Consider the following 23,040-nt stretch of genomic DNA (forward strand, 5'->3'; position numbering starts at 1 on the left):
ACGTTACAAAATAAAATAAAACAATATTTACTTGTAAGTTTATTGATAGCATGTATAATATGTTTCAATGTAAGATATGCATTTGGAAATATTAGATTAAAAGAGATATATATATTTTTTTTAATTTTAGAATTTATTCAACGTTATTATTTATTTCATCTTATTCACTTTTTATTTAACTTTAAAAAATAAAAACTAAATTTATAATTTAATTTAATCGATTTTTTATTTCGCCTCCTGCTCTTTTTAAATTTTAATATCAAACATAATGGAAAAAGTATTACATAAAGACTACAGTGCATCCGGAGTATAATGGTGGGGCGCCACAGTTAAGTAGGCCCCACAAATTTTAACACTGGCCAATTCCAACGATAAGCCTACTTTACATGTGGCGCCCCACCATTGAAGTCTTGATGCAACCATTGGACCCTTGATGAAAATTAGGTCTAGAATTCTGATGTAATATTTTCTCCAAACATAATCTCACAACCAAATGGATGACGCTAGGGCTTCGTTTGAGCTTTTCAAATTAGCTTCCTTGCAAGACGCAATAATTTCTCCTTTTTAGAGAGTTTATTTGGTGCGGTGGCATTTTGAAGACGCACTTGGTCTGTTTGGGAGATCTGCGTTTTAGTATCTTATGCGTTTTCAAAATACAGAAAATAACGTTTTCACACTGCACTTATTTATGTGTGATGACAGCTTTCCGGCTGCAGTTTGACTTTCACAAAAAATAAAAATTTGTAATAGCCACGGCAACTAGCTTATCAGCAGATACTTTTCAATCAACTTATCAGCAGATTATACAATAAGCTATAGCTACCCAAAACAGACCCTATCAAATTAGCTTCCTTGCAACTAAAGATCCATTACTTGCATTGGATTCCAATTTTTGTTCTTTTTAAACAAAACAGTTTAATTCTCTTGAAAAATTATGAGGAATATAAAACCGTCACAGAGAGAAGAGAAAAGAGTAGCTAAGAGCAAGACTGCGATTTCATGAAGCAGAAGAAGAGAGTAGCAACAATGAAAAATCTCCGGCGAGAGAATCGCTGTTCGCCGGCCGCCGGCCGATCCAATCCCTAATAACATTACATACACAAATAATTTTCTTAACAGACAAATTCCCATTCCACCTGACATCAGCCATGAATACAATCGAGACCTAATTCTCTCTCGAGATCCACGATCACTTCACAGCCGCCGCCGATGCAGCCCCAATCGTCCTCCATCCCACAATCTAACGATGTTTCCATTAATCACCCTCCAATCCTGAAAACTATACCCCCGATGATCCCCCCTCCATTCCCAATCCAATATATCCGAAAACCCCTCACCATTCCCAGTCCAATAACTTCTCCGCTCATACTTTTCGCCCTCATCGCCGCCATCAATCTCCTCCGCTAGAAAATACGCCGTGAAATTCCCCTTCGTCAAAGATCCACTCTCCTCGTGTACGCCCCAATCCGTTACAGCAATAAGTGGTTCGATCGGGGCAGATCTCTGCATCGGCGGCGGAATCGCCGGAGAAACTACGGAGGAAGGCGATTTAGGGTCACGAGAAGGAGAAGGTACTGATTGGGATGCTGAGCCAAGTGAACGGAAGCGCCACAAACCGATCCCAGCAGCAAAGAGAGCTAGACATGTCCAGATGTAGCCGGCTAAGATGGAGGAGTATCGTAGCACAAGAGCTTCGAGCGGGGATTCGAGGTAAAGCTCCATTTCAGAAGACAGGGAAGACGGAAGGGGACAGAGCAGGGTGCATTTTAATGGGAGGGATGAGAGATCGAGACCGTCCGATTCGGAAAAGATATGCGAATCGGGAGCCGCATATGATCTTCGCCAGTTGATCTCTGGCTTTGGATATTAGAGAAGTGTGCGGAAGTGTAAATTTTAAGTGTTTTATGTTCGCACTCTCAATGATATACATGGATATTAGAGAAGTGTGCGGAAGTGTAAATTTTACTATCAAAGAGTGTTTTATGTTCGCACTCTCAATGATATGCCGTCATGTATATTATATCTGATTTACTTAAAAAATTATTGAAGTGGGACCAATGACTCCACAATAACTCCGAAATAATCCAAAAATAATCTCCGTAATTCCATTTCAATAACCTCAAAATAACAGTGTGGAAGTTATTTCATAATTATTTTTGAGTTAATTAAGAGAAACTCATACATTACACTTCAATAACTTTGAAATAACATCTGCAGTGTTATTTCTGGGTTATTAAAATGAAATTGTCGATATTATTTTGGGGTTATTTCAGAGTTTTTGAAGTGAAATATATGAGTCTCTCTTTAATAATCACGAAATAACCCTGAAATAATCTCTGCGGTAGCACACTTGGCGGCATATTATTGGAGTCCGCACGTAGAGCTATGTCCGGAGTCCGAACAAAAAATTTTTCCGTGCAGAGGGCTGTCATGTTGATTTGTTATTATTCGTTGAACCTCAACTTGATAAGGGCTTACGTTCTAATCAACTCGTTTGTAACGATTTGTCAGTTTTTGTTTCACTCATTTTGACTCGAAATAATTAAAAAGACATTTACTTTCATAGCACCCGTATTACATATCTCACACCTAAATTACAATATTTACATTTCAAGCACCCAACATCATGTCGCTTGAAAACGACGGCGGGATCGCGGCCTACGAAGACCTCTAAAACTCTCTGTCAGTTTTTGTTTCACTCATTTTGACTCGAAATAATTAAAGAGACATTTACATTCATAGCACCCGTATTACATATCTCACACCTAAACTACAATATTTACATTTCAAGCACCCCACATCATGTCGCTCGACGGCGGGATCGCGGCCTACAAAGACCTCGGAAACTCTCAGTGTTCCCCTCCTTCGATTTGGCGACAGGATCACGACGTACAAAAATCTCTGAAACTAACATCATCCTCTTCCTTCAGTTTGGCAAACTTGCATTTATCTCATACAAATTTTTAGATCTCGTATTTTTCATATTCTGTCTTAAATCCCATAGTTCCTTCATTCAATGGAAATCAATTTTCGTTGTACTTCTATTTTTTTTTCCTTAAGAGATTGGCCACATGCTAATAAACGAGTCTCCCGACTAATCTCATGTGCCTAAAAAATTTATTCTGTAAATAGGCAGGACTGAATCCGTAACCCCAAGTGTTTTACAAACTCTGATAACCAAAAAGTCACTCAGCTTTAATTGTACATTAAAAATAGCTTCTCTCCTCCCTACGCTGCCATGCATATATATATATATATATATATAACTGATGAGCAGTCAAAAGTAATTATAATCAATTAAAATTATTAATAGCTCAGCTTTAATTGTACATTAAAAATAGCTTCTCTCCTCCCTACGCTGCCATGCATATATATATATATATAACTGATGAGCAGTCAAAAGTAATTATAATCAATTAAAATTATTAATAGAATAAAAATATATTAAACTATATTTAAATGATATTTAAATATAAATAATAAGATTTAAATTTCACCCTAATCCTTAACATCCTACAGCTGCGTGACTAGAATTTCAAAATAATTTTTTTCTTCGCGAAACACAAACACATTTTTCTTTTTCGAAATATAAATGAGCCAAACTCAAACATTAATATTTTTTTTTTATTGAGAAGAACACGAGCTGATCTTGAACTCGCTCGTGTTGAGCTCATTTACTTACATGTGCGGACTATAATATTCAGATAAGATTGAGGTGATATTATTCAAATATTACTAATATCAGTTCAATATTATGTCCATATTCACCTCTAAAGGTAGTATTCGTGTGTGACTGCTGTGGCGTCGCGAAGAAGTGACGGTGGAAAAGCCAACGTGGGGTCAGCCACGTCAGGTTGTGTTGTCATCAGTGGATAGGTTAGCTCTACGTGGTACGAGGAATGAGGATCACACAAAATGGGATTTAACGAATATTTCTTGTAGAAACCCCATCTTGTTTGTATTCCAATCCTTTGCTATTCATTCAATGTCATTAATACAAGAGTGGGTTTTTGATAAATGAGGGATTTATGTACATATCATGAGAAATTGGGGTATTTATTTATGTAACATCTAACTTTTGTTATTTACATGACTATCATCACCTAAAATCTTCTTCATTTTTGAAAAAAAAATATATCACAATATGACTGTGCTTTTCGTCTCATGCGAGAAGAAGTGTAGGGATGGTGATAGAAGGCGATCTCGACGGTAAGATGTCATGGACGGAGGAAGAACTAAATGAAAAGTTGTTGCATACCGTTTTTTGTTGAGATGCATCATCTTCGTTACGGAGGAAGATATTTCTCTGATAGGAAGTTTTCTTTTTACGATTCTTAGCGGCTTTGGAGTTGAGTTTTGCATCACTCCTTATCATATGCCCTTCTTCATAATGGAGAAACATTCATGTGAAAGAAAAGACTCTCTCCTCTAAATTTCTCAATAGTTTTTCCTTTAGAGAAGAGGGAAAAAAAGGGTTGAAAATTAAGTTTGATTTTAGCACATATGAAATTGGGATTTAATTGAGCCCATAATCTTAGTCTTTGGAAAATTCTACACTTATTTAATGAAGAAAATTTTTGATGAATCTAGAGACATATTTTAAAAGTGTTATTTAAAAAATTCTGGAATATGTAATTAATGAATTATGTAAAAAAATATTATAGAGAGTTAATAGTAATCATTAGAAGAATATGTGTCGGTACAGTCCTAATGGGGGTATCACTAGTATAATAGGTGTGATGTGTTTAAGTTTTGTACCAAGAAGAAAAATATTAAATTAAAAGTGAGTCGTTCAATTTGTTTTCCTTTTTTCTTAACATTCATCTTCCTATCAAAGTCTTCTATTTTTAAGAAATTGGTATCAGAGTCATAAAATCCTTCTTAGAGAGATGACGAACAACGGTATGATCGTCATTCAATTCCTAGAGCCCAACAATAGTAACTATGATAATTGGAGTATCCAGATGAAAGCTCTTCTTGGAGTGCAAGTTGTATGGAAGATGTAGAGAAAGGCTACAATGAGCTAGAAAATTAGTCAAGCTATCTCAAAGTCAAAAGGATAGTCTAAGAGATTGGAGAAAGAAAGACAAGAAGTCTCTTTATCTAATCTATCAAGAATTAGATGATGGCACTTTTGAGATGATTTCTGATGCAAAGTCTACTAAAGAGGCATGAGAGAAGCTTCAAATCTCTTATAAAAGAGCTAAGCAATTCAAGAACGTGCATCTCCAAACTAAAAGTGTTGAGTTCAAAATCTTGCAAATGAAAGAAGATGAAGTCGTCTCCGACTACTTTACTAATGTCTTAGTAGTTTCTAAAGAACTAAATAGAAGCGGAAAGAAACTAGAATATGCTAGGATTATGGAGAAGATTCTTCGTTTTTCAGATCCAAAGTTCAATAGTATTGTCTCTATCATTGAAGAAACCAAAAACTTGGAGACTATGACAACTGAGCATCTCTTTGGTTCCTTATAGACCTATGAAGAAAAGAAGGAGAAGAAGCAAGGGATCATGGAACAACTCTTTAAGATGCAACTTAATTCAACTAAAGAAGAGAACCTCAAGTACGATAGAAGTCAAAAAGGAAGAGAACGTGGTTGAGAACATGGTCATGGTCGTGAACATGAACGAATTTAGAGTTCCAAAAATGACAGCAACAATAAAATAAATTTTGGGTGAGGAGGATTAGCAACTAGAGGGAGTGGAAGAGAAAAATCAAGAACTAAGTACGACAAGTCTAAAGTGATTTTTTACATTGCAAAAATTTTAGTCACCATGTTGCATATTGTAGAACTCTAATTAATATTAAAGTTAAAGAGAAGAGTAATTACGTAGAAGAGAGAAATTAACAAGTTGACATTTTGATATTCGCATATAAAGAAGACATGGTATCTAGACTCCAATACAACAAACCATATATGTGGAAAAAAAAAACAAGTTTGTGGAGCTTGACGAGTCGATAAGGGGCAATGAGTCCTTTGGAGATGAGTTCAAGAAGCGGTTAAAGGCAAAGATAATATTCTATCCGGTTGAAAAATGGAAAGCACCAATTTATTTTCAACGCTTATTATGTGTGAAATTGAAGAGTAATATCCAAAGGCCAGACCAACACTTAGAGAAAGGTTATGTTATTCATATAAAATACAAGAATTTTTCTATAAGAGACTATATAATAACCTATTTGTGAGGATACTAATGTCAAGAAATATAATGTTTTTGCTCAATATTCAAAATGACAATAAAAAGTGTCTCGAAGCCTGTTATAAACATTCATCATGAATCTGACCTTTTTGATTTGGACATCTTAATTTTGGAGGACTAGGGTCTTTATCAAAGAAGAAAATGGTGAGTGGCTTACCTTGCATCAATCACCCTGACCAGATATGTGAAGTTTGCTTGCTCGGGAAGCAATTTAAGAAAAGTATTTCAAAGGGATCAAATTCAACAGCACAAAGACTACTTGAGCTCATACATTCAGATGTGTGTGGTACAATCAAGCCAAGCTAGTCTCTGAGCTCATACATTCAGATGTGTGCGGTCCAATCAAGCTAAGCTCTCTTGGTAGGAGTAATTATTTTCTTCTCGACATATATAACTTTTCAGTAAGAAACTTAGGTATATTTTTGAAGCAAAAATCATGGGTCATTAGAGTATTCAATAATTTCAAATCCTTGATGGAGAAAAAAATAGGTCTCAAGATTAAAGCAATGAAATCCAATCAAGGAGGTGAATTTATTTCAAAAGAATTTCAAGAATTAAGCCAATGGAATACATTGATCGTTGACCATCCCAAGATCACCTAAACAAAATGGTGTGATTGAAAGAAAGAATTGAATTTTCCTTAATATGGCTTGAAGCATGCTTAAGAGTAAGATGCTACCTAAGGAGTTTTAGGTCAAAGGTGTTGCATATGTAGTTTACTTGTTCAACTGATCTCCAAAAAGACGTATGGGAAATGGAACCACGTGAAGAATAGAGTGGAAGGATGCCCAATATCTCTTATTTAATAGTGTTTTGAAGCATAGCCCATGTGTATGTACCCAACGACATGTGTCCTATTTTTTTTTCTTTCACGTGTCATTTTTATTTTTCCTTGTGCAGGGTGTTAAATTTTTTTCTTTATAATATTTATGGTTTATCTGGGGCTCTCTCGCTTTTACCTTTAAGCTCTTTAGAATAAAATTGTTTTTTTCTATAAAATCATAATAATAAATATTTATATTACTAAAATTTAGGATTAAAATTGTATCATATTAAAATGATTATTTATTTTTCTGCTTCTACTTTTCTTGCATGAATTTTGGACCAGATTTAAAATGATATTTCATTGCATGAACTTATTCTAAGCTATATAATTAGGCCTCCATATTAAGGACTTCTCTCAATAATAACTACATCATATTCACATGTTCTAGAAAGAGTAGTCGTATTCTTCCAAACTACTTGGCCAAGCATATGTTTATACGCTTAAGAGGTTGTCTAAAATAACTAAGGTGTTAGAGACTCTCTTGATTTAAATAGTGGTGTAAGTATTTTTGTGACGTAGCTCAATATTTTGATCATTCATACTCCTTCATTTTAGGGCCTCTTAATCATTTCTTTAGCAGGTGTAAGTCTCATTTCTACCCATTCTATCCATGTAGGATAATAAGAAATTACATGTTTTTCTTCTCTAAACTTTGGGACTACTAGAATTTCTTGGATTATGCAACACATAGGTTGTTGACAAGGGACCCCCAGTTGGTTGGGTTGAATACCTCCACGACCAAGTAGATTTAGGTTCTCAATAGATTAGATAACAGATATATGAAATCCTGACAAGGCTATCTCTATCTACCTTACCTAACAATTTATATACCACTTTTAGTCTCATTCCACTTCTTTAATAATTTTGTTGATATCATCTCATGGACTCTTTTGTCGATAAGCCTTCACCCATTTGAGATACGACAATTCACCCTATACCCTGTGGCCCGATTTGGCTTTAAAGAATTGAGATCACCCTATTGAAATGATGATATTAATTTCTTGATATCCTCTTTCATTTGATATCAAAATATAAGCAAGACTCATTTAATTGAGATTTGTTTTAGGTATCCCTCAAGATGTAATCAACCAAAGGAACACCTTCCTTTTGGTATTTCTCGTGACCCTAGATTAAAATATAATTTTTTGATTCTCTAGTTATATATGTTGAGGATTTATATAGGTCTTCATTGTGAAAAACTTTCAAGTTTACTTGACCTAATTTCTTTTTGGGCATACACTCTTGATTTATTTCACGAAGATTGTCTTATAAAAATTCTCAACAATATTTTTTTTCTTTGTTTGTCTAAGTTCATTTTCTTTTTCTCCCTTTTTAAATCTTCTTCTTCTTCAAATCATTTCAACAATTCAAGAAAGATTTTTTTATGGAAAAGATAATATAAAAAATTAGACAAGTTGGAAACTCCAAGTCAAAAAGAACCAAAATAGGGGTCCACAATGATTAAATCTAGTTTTAATTACTTTGAAATTTGTTACTGAGTAAGATATATATATCTTTATGAATGGTGATATTCTTTGGTCTATGATATAATAATAGTGTGTATGAATATGGTTGTGTTTCAATAATGACAAGATCCACTTTGAGCTTTTTAAGAACTTGAGTGAATTGTTGCACACCAATGTATTTAGTTAAGGAATATTGAGAAGAAGATGTCATTCCTGTTCTAGTTAGATCCTATCAAGTACTTCCACAACTTATCTTCAACTTCCCAAAAAGTTATGTAGGTTGTGGTTGCCCAAATAATTGCTTATTAATCAAAGAGGAGGAGATACTGGTCACCATAAAGGGAGCTACAATAGAATTTAAAGTAGTGCTCTCATTGAGGCATCAAAAATGACTTGAGTGAACTTGTTATTCCTGAGGATTTTATAAAGGAGTGAAGGTGGAGAGTGTTGAGGAGAAGGTACTAGTCAATATAACATGATAAAAGAGTATAGAAAGATATCATCCTTTGTGTAGCAACTACACCACCATTACCGCTTTTGTAAGAACTTAAGAACTACTAGCTATGAAATTACACATAGTCAAATTATCAATTTTTGACAGAATCTTTAGGGAAAACTAAAAATTATTATTGAAATTTAAAATTTTCTCATTGATGTGATGAATAGAAGCTTATAATGGTTAGAGTATCAAGGATTTTGTTAATTTAAATTTAGCAGGTATATTTAAAATATAATTGATTTAATACATGTTAATAATTTAGTTGATGAATTTGAGTTTTCTATGTATCTTTATTTTAATTTATTCTTTCATTTGAAATATTAAATAAATAAATAATATAATTTTTAATTTACATTTCTCTTCTTAACCAATTAAATGTATATCAAAAAGGTGTGGAGTAATGTTATTAGTTTAGGTTTTCCTGTGGGGTGACTAAGAACTGCTTGAGAGTTTAAGTTAATAAAGAAGGTGAGTTGTTTGATGAAGTTATAGGATGGTGACTAAGAATTTCGGTTTTATGTGGAATTTGGTGGCTAATGTTAGGGTTAAGTTGATTATATGAGGAAAATGAATAAGGGAATTTGATAACTTGTTCCTATTTGAGTTTTTTTTGTGAAGTTAGGGAAAATATAATTATGAATTTAAGAATCTTACAAAGCCTACATGAGTGGAAGCCATGAAGTGATCACTTGAGATAGAGGGCAATAAATTTTTTATAATTTTATCAACGATTTAATAAAAGATTTACAAACTTGTAAATGCATAACTACAAGAGAGCAAACACTAAAAAATCTTATTCCAACAAAAGGAGAGCCATCTAAAGCTAATAAGAAAGCTTTACAAGTACTCATTAATACAATAATCTCTTATATTGATTGATGAGGAAGACTTATACTAATTATGATTAAGTGTTGCACCAACATTTTTGCATGCGTTGAAATTAACAAATGAGTGTACCATAAATGAATCCAATTTTATTTGCTTTGAATTTTTTAGAAAGTTAGAAAAATATCTTTATGAATGATAAATTATTTGATTTATAATATAATTACTAGTGTGTATAAATGTGGTTGTGATTTATAAATTATTAGAAACACTCTGAGCTCTTTAAAAGCTAGAGTAAAATGTTGCACACCAATGTAATCATTTGAGGAAGGGCAAAAAGAAGATGCCAATCATGTTCTTGTTAGAGCCTATCTAGTACTTTCACAACTTATCTTCAACTTCCCGAGAATTTATGTAAGTTGTGGTTGTCCAAATAATTATTTAGTTAATCGAAAGGAAGGAGGTAATGGAAGCCATAAAAAAAGCTAAAATAGCATTGAAAATAGTGTTCTTCATAAGGCATCATGATTGACTTGAGTGAACTCATGATTCTTGAGGATTTTAAGGAGTGAAGGTGGAGAGTGTCAAGGAGAAGGGACTAACCAATAAACCATGACAAAAGAGCATAAAGAGATATCATTGTTTATTTTGTAACTACACCACCAGTATCACTTTAGTAAGAACTCGAGAACTACTAATTATGAAATTAAACATAGTCAAATTAGTTATTGTTGATAGACTCTTTCAGATAGGCTAAAAATTAATATTAGCTATCACATCATGAACAATGAAGGGTCACTCTGTTAATGAGCTAGTTTCATCATTGAGACGATCATGAATGCACATGCAAATGCAAGATAATCTGCTATAGTGTGATCGTTCTATTGCGGTAGGAGTGATCGAAGGGTAGAAAACATTTGTCTCAAGTATATGAGGGAATTTACTAATGAAGAATGCACCAACTATGTGAAGTGGTGCATAAAAATGCAACACAAGTGGAGGTGAGTGTGTTAATGAGGCAATGACTCAAAGAATGAGTGTGACAAGGAGGTAGTAACTCAGAGAATGAGTGTACCTATGAGGCAGTGACTTGGGGAATGAGTGTGCTGAGGAGGCAATGACTCAGTGAATGACTGTGCCAAAGAGGTAGTTACTCATGGGTGAGTGTGATGAGGAGGCAGTGACTCGGAGGTGCAAACCACAATCATATGCAATGCAGACATGCGACATGCAAATATAAGCAAACACATAAGAGTCACAAGTGCAAATGAAATTATACTAGATGTTGGTGCACTGTGACAAGGATGTCTCAAGGTCGGCACACAAAGTTATGTTAAAGAGGGGCATAAACGCCCACCACATGCATATAAATAGGCATATGTTGACAGATGCACAACAAAATGCGTGGTGTGAAAGTGCTCGTGTAAGGAGTATGAGGTAGTCATGCAATAATGCTACATTCAGATGGAGTCGGTTGATTTGATCAGACCGATAGCGGCCAATTGATCAAGTCAAAGAAAATGATCTTTTAAACATGCATGAATGACAAATAAAAAAATAAGATCGATCAGATTAATCAAATCGTCGGTGGCCAATCGGTCGAGCTGACAAAAGTGATCAATCGGACTGGTGTGAACGATCGATCGACAAAGCAGAGTCAATCTAACTGATCAAACCGGTGGTGATCGACAAGTTGAGCTGATGAAAGTGGTCTATCGGACTAGCATGGGCGGGCGGTCGATCGTTGAAAGAGGGTCGTTCAAACTAATCAGATGGGTGGCGGTCGATCGGTCATGCTGACAAAAGTGGTCGATCGGACCACTAATCAGATGGGTGGCGGTCGATCGGTCATGCTGACAAAAGTGGTCGATCGGACCAACATGGGTTACTGATCGACGATGTATGAAAAAAATGTTATTTTGATGCAATTTTAAAATTCATATCAAGCAAACAAAAATGAATGTGAATACATGCATTAAATAGGCATTTAGTAGTGCTTGATGACCAAACAGGACTCATCCTAAAAATCTCATGGGAAGCTTGGGGTAAGTTAACGATGCATCGGAGGTGGCCAACGGAGGTGAAGGAGTTCAACAAAACACTAGAAACTCACTGGACCTCACCAGACTCTCCATCTAAAGGAAAGCTTCTTCATCCTTTGGTGAAGGAGTTGAGAAAACCCTTTTGATTCTTCAATGGAACTTTACCAGAGCAACATCAGAGTGAGGACAAGCAAAGAGAGCGCATCCTCAACCTTCGCGGTGGTGAGAAAATTTGTAAACTCTTGATATTTTATTTATAGGGCCGCTAGGTCTGGATGTAAGAGGAGCTAGGTTAGGTTTGTTTCCTCCTAAAGGAAACCCCAAAGGATTAGGAGCTTTTGCAATCCCCTATGAATCCAATGAGTAAAACTTATTTTTTCTTTTCTAAAACAAAAAGATCTGAAAGATTGGGTTGTACTAATCCCACCATTTATATCGGTGGTTTCATCTAAATAGACATTTGAAACCTATCAACCAAAAAGATGAGGAACTTCCTTGGGTCTTCGCCTTCTCGGTCATGGTGTATCCTCTTCGAGAAGGATTCCTCACCTTGTGTCGTGCAAATGGAGGTGGTTGTCTTATTTCTTCATGCAATAAAGCGTTGGTGTATTTAGGGTGACAAGCTAGATTCCTAACCAATTTAATCTAGGATTTCATACCTTAAATCTATGATTAAGCCAATTAGAGGGTTATTAGGAGAAGGAAACTCATGGGTGACAGGCTAGAAGTTTCACCATGGTAATCTAGTTATTTTAAGGAATCGGCCCTAGGTTAACTGAGCTGCGTTATACACTCGGAAGAGGGTAACTTACCTTTTTGCTCCTATTGTCACTGACCACGGGAGATTCTAAGCATCTCATTTCTACACATTATCTAGGTCACCACAAGAAAAATGTAGTTTTTCCTCCTCAAAATTCACCAAACCAGTTTATATAGTTAGGTTTAGTTTTAGATTTTGATTTGTATTTAAAAGTAGTTGTTAGAAAAATACCCTTAATTGACATTCCAAACTAAGACTGATAATAGTATACTAGAACCTAGTTTAAGGGATTATTTACCTCACTCCCTTGTGGGATCGATAATCGGGACTCTATTATTACTTAAACGATGTGTATATTTGTGTTTAACTTCTAGTGTGTAAACTATAAATCAAATTCTAAACTTTATAACATATCCATTTTGCACACTAGCTGCCTAAAAAAATTTGATCAAGTTTTTGGCCAGGAAACTAAATAACTGCGTAACTGCGAATAGGGTCACCTACTTTTCAAGCTCTCAGTTTGGGGAGTTTGGGGGCTGTTCCTCATGCATATGCATCAAGTACTAGTGTCAGGGCACCACGGCTTTGAGACTAGGTGTCCGCGGCTGGCTACAAGGCTTCGGTGTGGCCTGAAAACCTCGATTTTCACTAAAAATATAATATGAAGAATTTTATTGATTTGTAGACTATTGAGATAACATATGACTAAAATATGGTCACATAACTATAAAAATATAAATTTTTAAACAAGAACTTCGGTGTCAACGGGCTCCTCAAATTACCGTGTGGGTACGACATTCTAAACCTTAGTCTTCCTAGAATCGCCCATGGGAAGCTTCAATGGGTTCCTTTGACCATGGGTGGCTTCATATGGATATGAAATGGTCTCTAAACACCAGAAAACTGTCAAACATGTCCTATGTTCTAAATGAGACCGTCCAATGGCAGATTCTCCAGGGTAAAGTTAAATCATAACAGACCTTAGTTTTGTGCCTTGAACACTTACTAGGAAGTCTCAGTTGGGTGTCATGAGCTACGGAATGCTATGAATGAGTAGTGAGTTGTCCCAAGTCAAGTGGACACCCTACGCACGTGACATAATAAATTAATGTCAATAGTATTATGGTGGTATGCTTATAGTATTCTACTGGTATATACCAGAATGCCTCCAGAATATCATTAAAATGCTATCAAAATAACACCATAATAATATCATAATACAATCAAAATATCATAAGAGTACTACCAGAATACCACCATAATACTACTATAATACTATCATAATATCTACTACCAGAAAATCATCAGAATGCCACCAAAATACCATCATAATACCACTAGAATATCACAAGAATATCACAAGAATACCACCAGAAAAACATCAAAATTCCACCCTAATACCACCATAACATCACAAGAATATCAGCAGAGTAGTACAAAAATACCACCAGTATTATTGTTGGTATTATGCTAGAATTTTTTTTATGCAACGGACAGTCTTTAAACTTGGTCGCGCAAAATACTAGCTTTTTCCACATTTTTCTATTTGCGAAATAGGATCTTACCACTTTAAAAATGAATTATTATTGTAGTCTGAACTTCGGATGCAATATTTCTCCATTATTACCCCAATCAAAGCTATTTTAAGATTGACCTTATAAATCCTTTGTCTTTTATTTTACTAATGTAAATTAAGTTCTACATGGGTTGTTAACTTGATTTCTTGCTTCTATTTATGACGCTTCTTGGCTTGATTACCGAAGATCTCATTTGATAATTCCACATTTTTCTTCTCATACAATTCAGATGATAGATTTTTTAGTTTCTTATTATTAAGAGATACAAATCTCGCCATTTCTGAGATATAATTATTTCTTATTCACTACTTTTAGGGGTTGTTTGGTTGTAAGTAGGATATAGTTTAAATATGATTTATTAAATTCTATAAATCTAGATTTATCAAATCACGATGTGATTAAATCTTAAGAACTATTTGGTATGTTAGTAAGTAATTTCTGATAAATCCCGAGAAACTATTTCATAATTTTAATAGAATTTAGTAGGATTTCATGGTTAAAGTCTTTAAAGGATGTGTTTGCCAAAAACATAAATCCCACATTTATGAAGCATGTTTTTCAAAAACTTATACATGATTTTCCAATGTCTTTAGGAATTAAAAGTTTAATATTGCATATTAATGATGTAATTATTAAATCTAATTAGGTTTAATTTAATTTTTTGTAAATTTTTACCAATTAATAATTAAATATTTATTAAAATAATTAATCCTTAATAATAATTTTATTTAGTTAATTATATTAAATAATAATTTTACATCCATTAATTAATAATTAATTAGTTCTTTACTAAAGTAATTAATAAATTTTAAAATTTACTAAAATAAAGAAATTTAATATGTAATATATTTTTTAAATTATTGATTAAATAATTATATATAAATTTATTTAACTATGATTAATTTGATAACATATGAATTATTTATTAGTTATTAATCAAGTAAATTAACCTAAATAAAATTCAATTAAAATCAGAAAAGCATCTTCTTCTTTCCCTCTCATTCCCAAAATCGAAAGCACACGATACAAGTGACAGTTAGAACTTGGAAGGCAACAATGGGATCACAACATACAACGACCTTCGAAACTCCCATATTTCTCCTCCTTCCAATCTGCTTCTACCAGAAACCATTGAGGAAGTTAATCCTCATCTTTATATCCCATCCTCTCTCTCTCTCTCTCTTCCACCACATGCTTTAGATTCTCTAAATTTCGTAAATCCATCTTCCAAAAGGATTTACTAAATCCTATATTTATGTTAACATGAAGGAAAAGTAAGATTTAAGAACTTGTAGGATTTACAAATGCATTTTTTGTTGTTTGGCAGGATTAGTTTTAATTCTGTTGAAACCTTGTTACTGAACAGCCTCTTAGTTTTCACACATTTTCTTAAACATTTCACATCTGATTAGATTAGTAATGACTATCATTGCCCAAAACGCTAATTCATATAATATAAAGGTTCTGTTCTCCATGCTATATAACCTATTCCTTTTTTTGTTTTTTTTGTTTTTGCTATGGTGTTCTCTTAGTGTTTGCTTGGAAAGTGGTTGATAATTTTTAGATGTGATCTTGTGTTTATAAGATCATTTCAAGGGTTTATGATAGTGAATTGGAAACAAAAGGAAGAATCAGTCACGTACTCTTACTTGAAATCTATAGCCTTTTTTCCTTCGAATTTTCTAAAATACATGGTTGAATTTCGTAAAGATGAGAAGGGATGAACTGGGATTAGAAACAAGTGTTTATTTAAATTAAGTTTAGAAGAAAAAAAAACTTATAGATACTGAACCCTCACCAAAAGGAATTACCTTTTGACCAGCAAGGGAGGATGAGAAAGTGTTGAAAACACTTATATATTTTAATTCAGTTTTTACCATTATATCAATTTCTCTAGTCCCCCTAATGTAGGAATCATCCCTGGGAGGCAACTTAATGTTGGAATCATCCTAATAGTAGATTTTGCATCGTCTAGCTGAGAACGTTAAACCAAACACCACCTTGAGAGGCAACCCAAGCGTTATCTTAGAGCTTGAGTTATTTTAATTCTTAAATTAATTTGTTGTTTTTGTGTATTTAGGTCTTGTTTATCACCATTCATGTTGTTTTCTTTTATGTTTGGATCTCCCTAGAGTAGTCGATCTCTATCAATGGGATGGGAAGGACAAAAATCACATAAAGCAAACTTGAGGCCCCATGCACTCACACTGCAGCCCAGGTGCACCCACGCCAGTATGCTCTGGATTAGCATCTCTGTGCTACAACTTGGGTGCCCTCGCTTTAACACAGTGTACCTGCGCTACCTCCTTCGCACGCTTGTGCTGGACCTTTTTGGTTGCTAGAGGCCATTGGACAAAGAAGGCAGAAAATATGCGCCTACCTCATAGTGTACTCGTGTCTGATAGTTAGTGCACTTGCGTGCCCTAGAGAAACTAGTGCACCCCCTCCCAGATCGTGGTGCACCTGTGCGCAATTCCATTGCATGAGCGCACCTTCGCTCACTTTGTGGCGCACCCATGTTGGGTTCTTTAAAGCAATAGATAAGGGGGATTTTTCATATTTTTTCCTTGGTCTCCCTCACTGATTTTTGATTGCTCTCACCTGATATGACCGAATAAGGCATTTTTTCACTACAAAAAGATGTTGAAGGACTGGATTTATGACGCTTAGCTATAGTGAGGTAAGCTTTGTATTTTTCATGGTTGTTTGCCTCACATTTGTGCATCTTCTTCGTGCCTTGAGTTCCAAGATAATGGCTCCCAAAATAAAGAGCAAGAAGGATGCATCATTTGATGCCAGGAAATTTGTGAGCTAAAATGCTCCCAATTGATATAATGGTTTTCTAGAATTAAGGAAGCTTATACCCAAATGAGTATTTTTTAAATCCGGAGTCGGGTGGCAAAGGTTACTGATGAAACACACTGGGAGCAGCTATGTTACATCATTTCTCCTACCGTACTCTTACTCGTTTGTGAGTTCTTCTCTAATGCAAAAGAACCCATTAACGACAAGTTCTTTGTGCGAGGGAAATGGGTGAACAATGATGCGACCACCATCAACTCGCTTCTAAACCTCCCCGACATCCTGTAGTGGGAGTTTGTAAAGTTCTTGGACCCTAATTATAAGGAAATTATTAATTTTCTCATTGACGACCGAGGTAAGTGGGGTAGTTCGGAGGGGAAAATTATTAATTTTCCCAGCTCTCTCATGAATAAGGTGTCTATTTTTTGTTCTTTTTAATTTTAGTCACTAGCCTGTCCAATTGTCGTCTTAAGGTTCCCTTTTCTAAAGAGCCCTATAACTTGAACCATCATATCGATTTAGAGAAGAGGAGGGGCTGGAAATGAGGGAAATAAAACAAAAACTAGGCATATAATTTTAAAAAGAATCATGGAGAAATTATGTAAGATAAACCTCGTGTGATAGGTTAAGAGTGTACGTCCAAACAAAATTAGATTGAGACACCTTGAACAAAATATCCTCAAAAGAATACCTACATAGCTACTCAAGTAACCAAATAACTAAATTTGAGTGTTTGTTTTGGGTTCAAGTGCACTCCCAAAGAGTTGTATCTCATTTCGTTAATTACATCTTGAGGGAAGTCCAAGAATACTCTTAATTAAAGGAATCCTACTTACATTTAAGTAATGAATATTTAGAGGGTGTCATAAAGGATGTTTATCTCCTAGGATCATCTTGATATCTTCAAAGCTTTCACTAAACCACAGGCAAAAAATGGTCTCTCACGATCTCAAATGGATAACAACTCATAGGCAAACAGGGTGTATAAAATAATCGGGTCAACCCATAGAGTCTGCACTATGCTTTCAGAGCTAAGTAAGTCATAAGGGTAGTGGGTGAATCATTATATCCCAAATGGACGAAAGCCTGTCAGCAATCAAGTTCTACGAGATGACATCGACAAAGTGTCAAGGAGCAACAGGGATCAAAGTGGTTATAATAAAAAAAAAGGTGGAGTAATCCTAAAAGGGTAGAGAGAGCCAGGTTAGAATACCACAGATCTATCATCCTAAGCTATTAGGACCCCAAGTCTATCTAGTCATGAAGGTAGTCGACTTGACATGGGCAGAGTCTCCTTACCATAAATTCATGAATTCCATCATCCAAAGGAATCTTTGTAGCTCTAAGGTCACGATAAGGAAACTAGAGGTGGGACTTATAATTGTCAAAGTGGCGAGGAAGGCGCTGGAGTACATAGAGAAGAGAGGTATAGCAGCAAAGACAAGGCACTCGCACAAAGGACTTCTTCCCCGTTGGGTCGGGGAAACCTCTAACACCCTAAGTACACTAGACAATCACCTAAGTTGAAATCTTATGTTTGGTCAAGTGAGTTGAAAAAGCACAGGAGTTCCTCATCAGAATATGCAGAATGATGCAGTTATCTATACAAGTCCTAATGTTGAAGCTCTATTAGTATAACATGGGTGATTCCCATGTTATGCGACCCATTTTAAATTCAGCCCGAAGGTCTTGTAGGAAAGTAAAAGTAATTTTGAAAGGTTGAGAAGGTATACACCTAAATTTTAATTAATCTCAATCTTTTATTAAGCTTTTATAGTAAAAGTTTATAATTTTAGTTCCTTAGAGAGCCTAAATTTTATTCATAATGAGCTCAGACAAGCCACAAGCAAAGAAAGAGTGACTAACAAGCATGCTGCAAAAAAATAAAATAAGTCAAGTACGAAGAATATGAAGGTCGGGTGCCGCTGAGTCGACGACACATCATAGAAAAGCAAAAAGGCGACCAGACACCGCTATACACATCTGATCCTAATGCTATATATCAAAGAGATTTCTAATCAAGGTACAGGACACAAGCAAGCTGCTCTTGGTCCTCATCACATATTTTCGCCTGTCAGGCATCTCAAAACCCGTGCCCGTACCTTATTTCTAATATAAAATTGAGCCTAAAAACTCTAAGACATACTTTGTAATAATTTAAAAATATCATTCTGAAAGAAAATCAGGTTAGTATAAAAGCTATCCGCAACAGATTGAATAATGTCTGATAGAAGGAGAGCTATTCAAGCACACACAGAAAATGCGCTATTTTAACTTATTAATGGCCTCCTGTTGGACATGGCTCCCTGCAAGAAAATCATCTCTAACAAACTAGTACGCACATCTCACACTTAGTAAACACCCAAAGACAACACACAAAAATGGCTTGCTAGAGCATAATCCAAAGAAACAATAGCCAGACATGGAAAAAACTACCTAAGCATCTTAGTTCTAGCCCAACACACCATTTACTGCATAGTGTCCTAATCACAACATCTTAGTGTGTGCAAGAGTGTGGGTAAAAGACTTGCATAACTTTTGATGGGGTCATTATTCTCGGCCTCATCCTAAGGATCCAAAGATTCTAAGAGGTGTCACTAGATGCATGTTTTGTATGAACAAAAGTTTTAAAAGATTGACCTTACATATGGTCTAAGCTAAGGATGAAAATAGTTTCAAAATATATTTTGAAATATGATGCATACATAATAAAAATATTTTTTTTATATTTTTAAAATAGGTTATAAGAAGGAAAAAGCCTAAGTGGCACTCATTAGCTTCTTTGGAACCTTAGCACAATATTCGCAGGCTAGTCACGATGCGATAGCTAGTATTTTCAACCAAGACATCCTCGTGGGCAATACTCGCTAACGCATCGCGACCAGCAATGGGTCACTCAGCTAATGAGCCAGATTTGTCATCAAAATTGTTGGGGAATGGACATGCAGTTACAAAGTGATCCTCTATAATGTGATCGCTCCATTGAAGTAGGTGATCTCAAGATAATAAATATTCATCGCATGTATAGGGCGACATATACTATTGATGAATTATGATTAATACACCAACAGTTCAAGGAAGCACATGCAGGGCACAAAGAACAAATGTTGTGCTTGGCCACCTAATGTATAGGACAAGACACGTGGATTGCACATTTTTCAAATAGTAACCAAACACACAGGTAAATGACAGGCACATATAATGTGTAAGGCGCCATGCAAACAAATAAACACTTACTCTATGCAAGAAAACATGCTCACCATAGTGCAGGGTGATTCCACGTGAGATGAGAAACATGACTCATCCGTCAGGAGGGTTCAGAGGCTAAGGAGCATGACCCGGGCAAGCAAAGAATCGTGTACCTGAAGGGAAAGTGCATCACACACTAGGTGGGTTCAAAAGGTATGAAGTATGACTCGTGCCAAGAGACACGATGCAAAAAACCTATGACACACTTAAGTGATGTTGTAGGAGAGTGTTGTTGTGTAATTCTCATTAAGGATAATTATGCAATGGGTTAGCTTGATGTGTAAGTTATCCCCAAACAAGACACAAGAGTGTTTGAAATGAGTGTGTGAGAATACATGCTTAAATGCAAACTTCAAACATGCAACACATGAGCACACAAGATGTCATGTTAGAAAACATGCAAAAGTGAAAATGCACGAAGTATTGCGCCCAAATGAGGCACAAATACCACTATGAGCATATGAGAACATATGCTCACAAGTGCACAATAGGGTGCAAGTGTGAATGTGTTGATGTAAAAAACATGCAATAATGTCTTTCAAATGAAATCGGTCAATCGATGTGATGGAGTTGGAGGCGGCTGGTCGATCGAGTTGACAGAGGTGGTCGATCAAGTCGATCAGGCAGTGGCGGTCAATTGATGGAGTTGAGGAAAATGGTTGATCAATCTGATCCGGCCTGTGGCGGTCGATCGATCGAGTCAACAAAAATGGTCGATTAATCTAACCAAGCTTTCATCGATCTGATCGGTCACTAATCAATATGATCAAGCCAGTGACAATTTATTGGTTGAATTGACAAAAATGGTTGATCGAGCTGATCGGGTTCCGATGTCAGTCGATCAGTTGAATCAACCAAAAGAATTATTTTGAGACGATCGGGCCAATGACGACCAATTGGTTGAGTTGATAGAAATGATCGACCAATCAATCAGGTCGGTGGCGGCTGATACACTTAAAGTATATAGTGTTTTAGACACATTTTTATATCTATTTTTGATATATTGTGCTTTAATGGAAGGTATTTTTGTGTTTTTTTTTTTGCATATACAAGTAAAAACGGTGAAAAACGCTTAAAGGAGTGAAAATGGATCAAATTTGGAGCAAAAATGTAAAAAATGTGCAAAAGAGTTTTGGTGCCTAAGCGCTAGAGCCGGTGCTTAAGCACCAGTTAAACAAAGAAAGCTAGCCTCGCCTAAGCGCCAGAGGTCCCGCGCTTAAGTGTCAGTGGTATTTACAGTGTCAATGGTATTTACTGGATGATTAAATTCGATTTCTGCAAATTTTGAAGAGGTTTTTGAGGAACCAATTGGCTTAATAAATGGTTATAACCACCATGGACGAAAATTATCATGAAAAAATAAATTATCATGAAATGATGCATCTCTTGGGGAAATACATCGAATCTAGACATATTTTGAAGAGAAACCAAGGCACCTTTTGGAAAATTATAAAAGAAAGAAGATTGGGACTTTAAAAGTGGTCCTGAAAGCATTGGAAAGTTTTGAAATTTCTCATTTAGGGAGTTAGTTCAGAGAGATTTTCAAGCACCACTTTTACTTTTATTTAATCCTTTTTGTTATTTTATTTTATTTCATGTGGCACACCACTATGCCGACTATTAACAGAGGCGTACCAGTACCAGCACCAGTACAATGTTGTCAAGAGAAGATGTAACGTAGGCATGGTTGGCATTATGGATTGGATCCAGTGATATAGCCAATGCCACCACCATTTGAGATGTTTGAGTATAACACGTCGTTGATGGAGGAGGACGTTGACGATGACAAGGAGTGAGGAGAGAGATGAGAGTTTGATTTGTGAACTTTGATGGTTGTATTTTTGTACATGGATTTTTTGATAAGGGTGTTCTTGATTTGCTTCCATGATTTCATGTGCTTATTTCTAACTCTTGTTGATTATAATGTTTTTATCTTCAGTACCTGTTTGCTTATTTCTACTATATGCATGTGATGTCTACTCCCTCTTTTTTTTCTATATTTTGGTGTTATGATGTAAAATGCTACCTTTGTGGCAAAGTAGGATACAAAACAAGTTTGGGGAGAGAATTGTACACTTTTGGCAACCTAAAAATAATTATATTACTATGCTCATATTTGAATTTTGACAATATGAGGATCATTGCCAATTGATAATGGAAGGTCAAAGTCTCTTAAGATAATATGAAATCTATGTAAGCTTGGAATTGGAGTATTTAAAAATGGGACAATACTAGAATCTAATTGCCTCCCTACTCAACATAAAATCCTCAAAGCATTTGAAAAAGTGTGCTTATAAGACTAACTAATTATTCCACTGAGTTTTAAGTCTTAATTTTTTTAATTTAAACATAGAACTAACCTAATTTTTTACTTGTTTTATACTATCACCAAGTTTCACATCAGGATTAGCTAACACTTTTAACTTAGGGAACACTAGAAAATAAGAATTCTTAAAAACCATGTTTAACTTGATATATTAATACTCTCGAAAAATAAAGTAGAAAAAAAAAGTAAAAGAAAAAAAAGAGAGTAAAAACCATTCCAAATTAAAATTTGAAAGAAAAGAAAAAATTTTAAAAATCCATGGAGAAGAAGCTTGAGGTTAAGTATGGGAGAAACTCAGCTTCTATTTTCTAGTTGTCTCCCTAAATTAAATGAGTTAATCACATCCCCAATGAGATTATGGACTTCTATAAACCCAGGAAAAATGAGGGGATAGTTTGTTCTTTGAACAAGTGTTAATTACTTAAAAATACTTGAAGCAACGAAAAGAATTGTAGTCACACTGCATT

The 23,040-nt window shown here is 35.1% G+C and overlaps 1 protein-coding gene across 1 annotated transcript; it reads right to left on the reverse strand.

The window, feature by feature from the left end:
* Positions 1-1,194: 1,194 nt before the first annotated feature.
* On the reverse strand, positions 1,195-1,722 carry LOC110030227. The gene has a single exon (XM_020732841.1). The coding sequence runs from the start codon at positions 1,720-1,722 to the stop codon at positions 1,195-1,197; it is 528 nt and encodes a 175-aa protein (XP_020588500.1).
* Positions 1,723-23,040: the final 21,318 nt, after the last annotated feature.

This window comes from Phalaenopsis equestris, unplaced genomic scaffold (assembly GCF_001263595.1).
Source record: "Phalaenopsis equestris unplaced genomic scaffold, ASM126359v1 Scaffold000676, whole genome shotgun sequence".
NCBI lineage: Eukaryota > Viridiplantae > Streptophyta > Magnoliopsida > Asparagales > Orchidaceae > Phalaenopsis > Phalaenopsis equestris.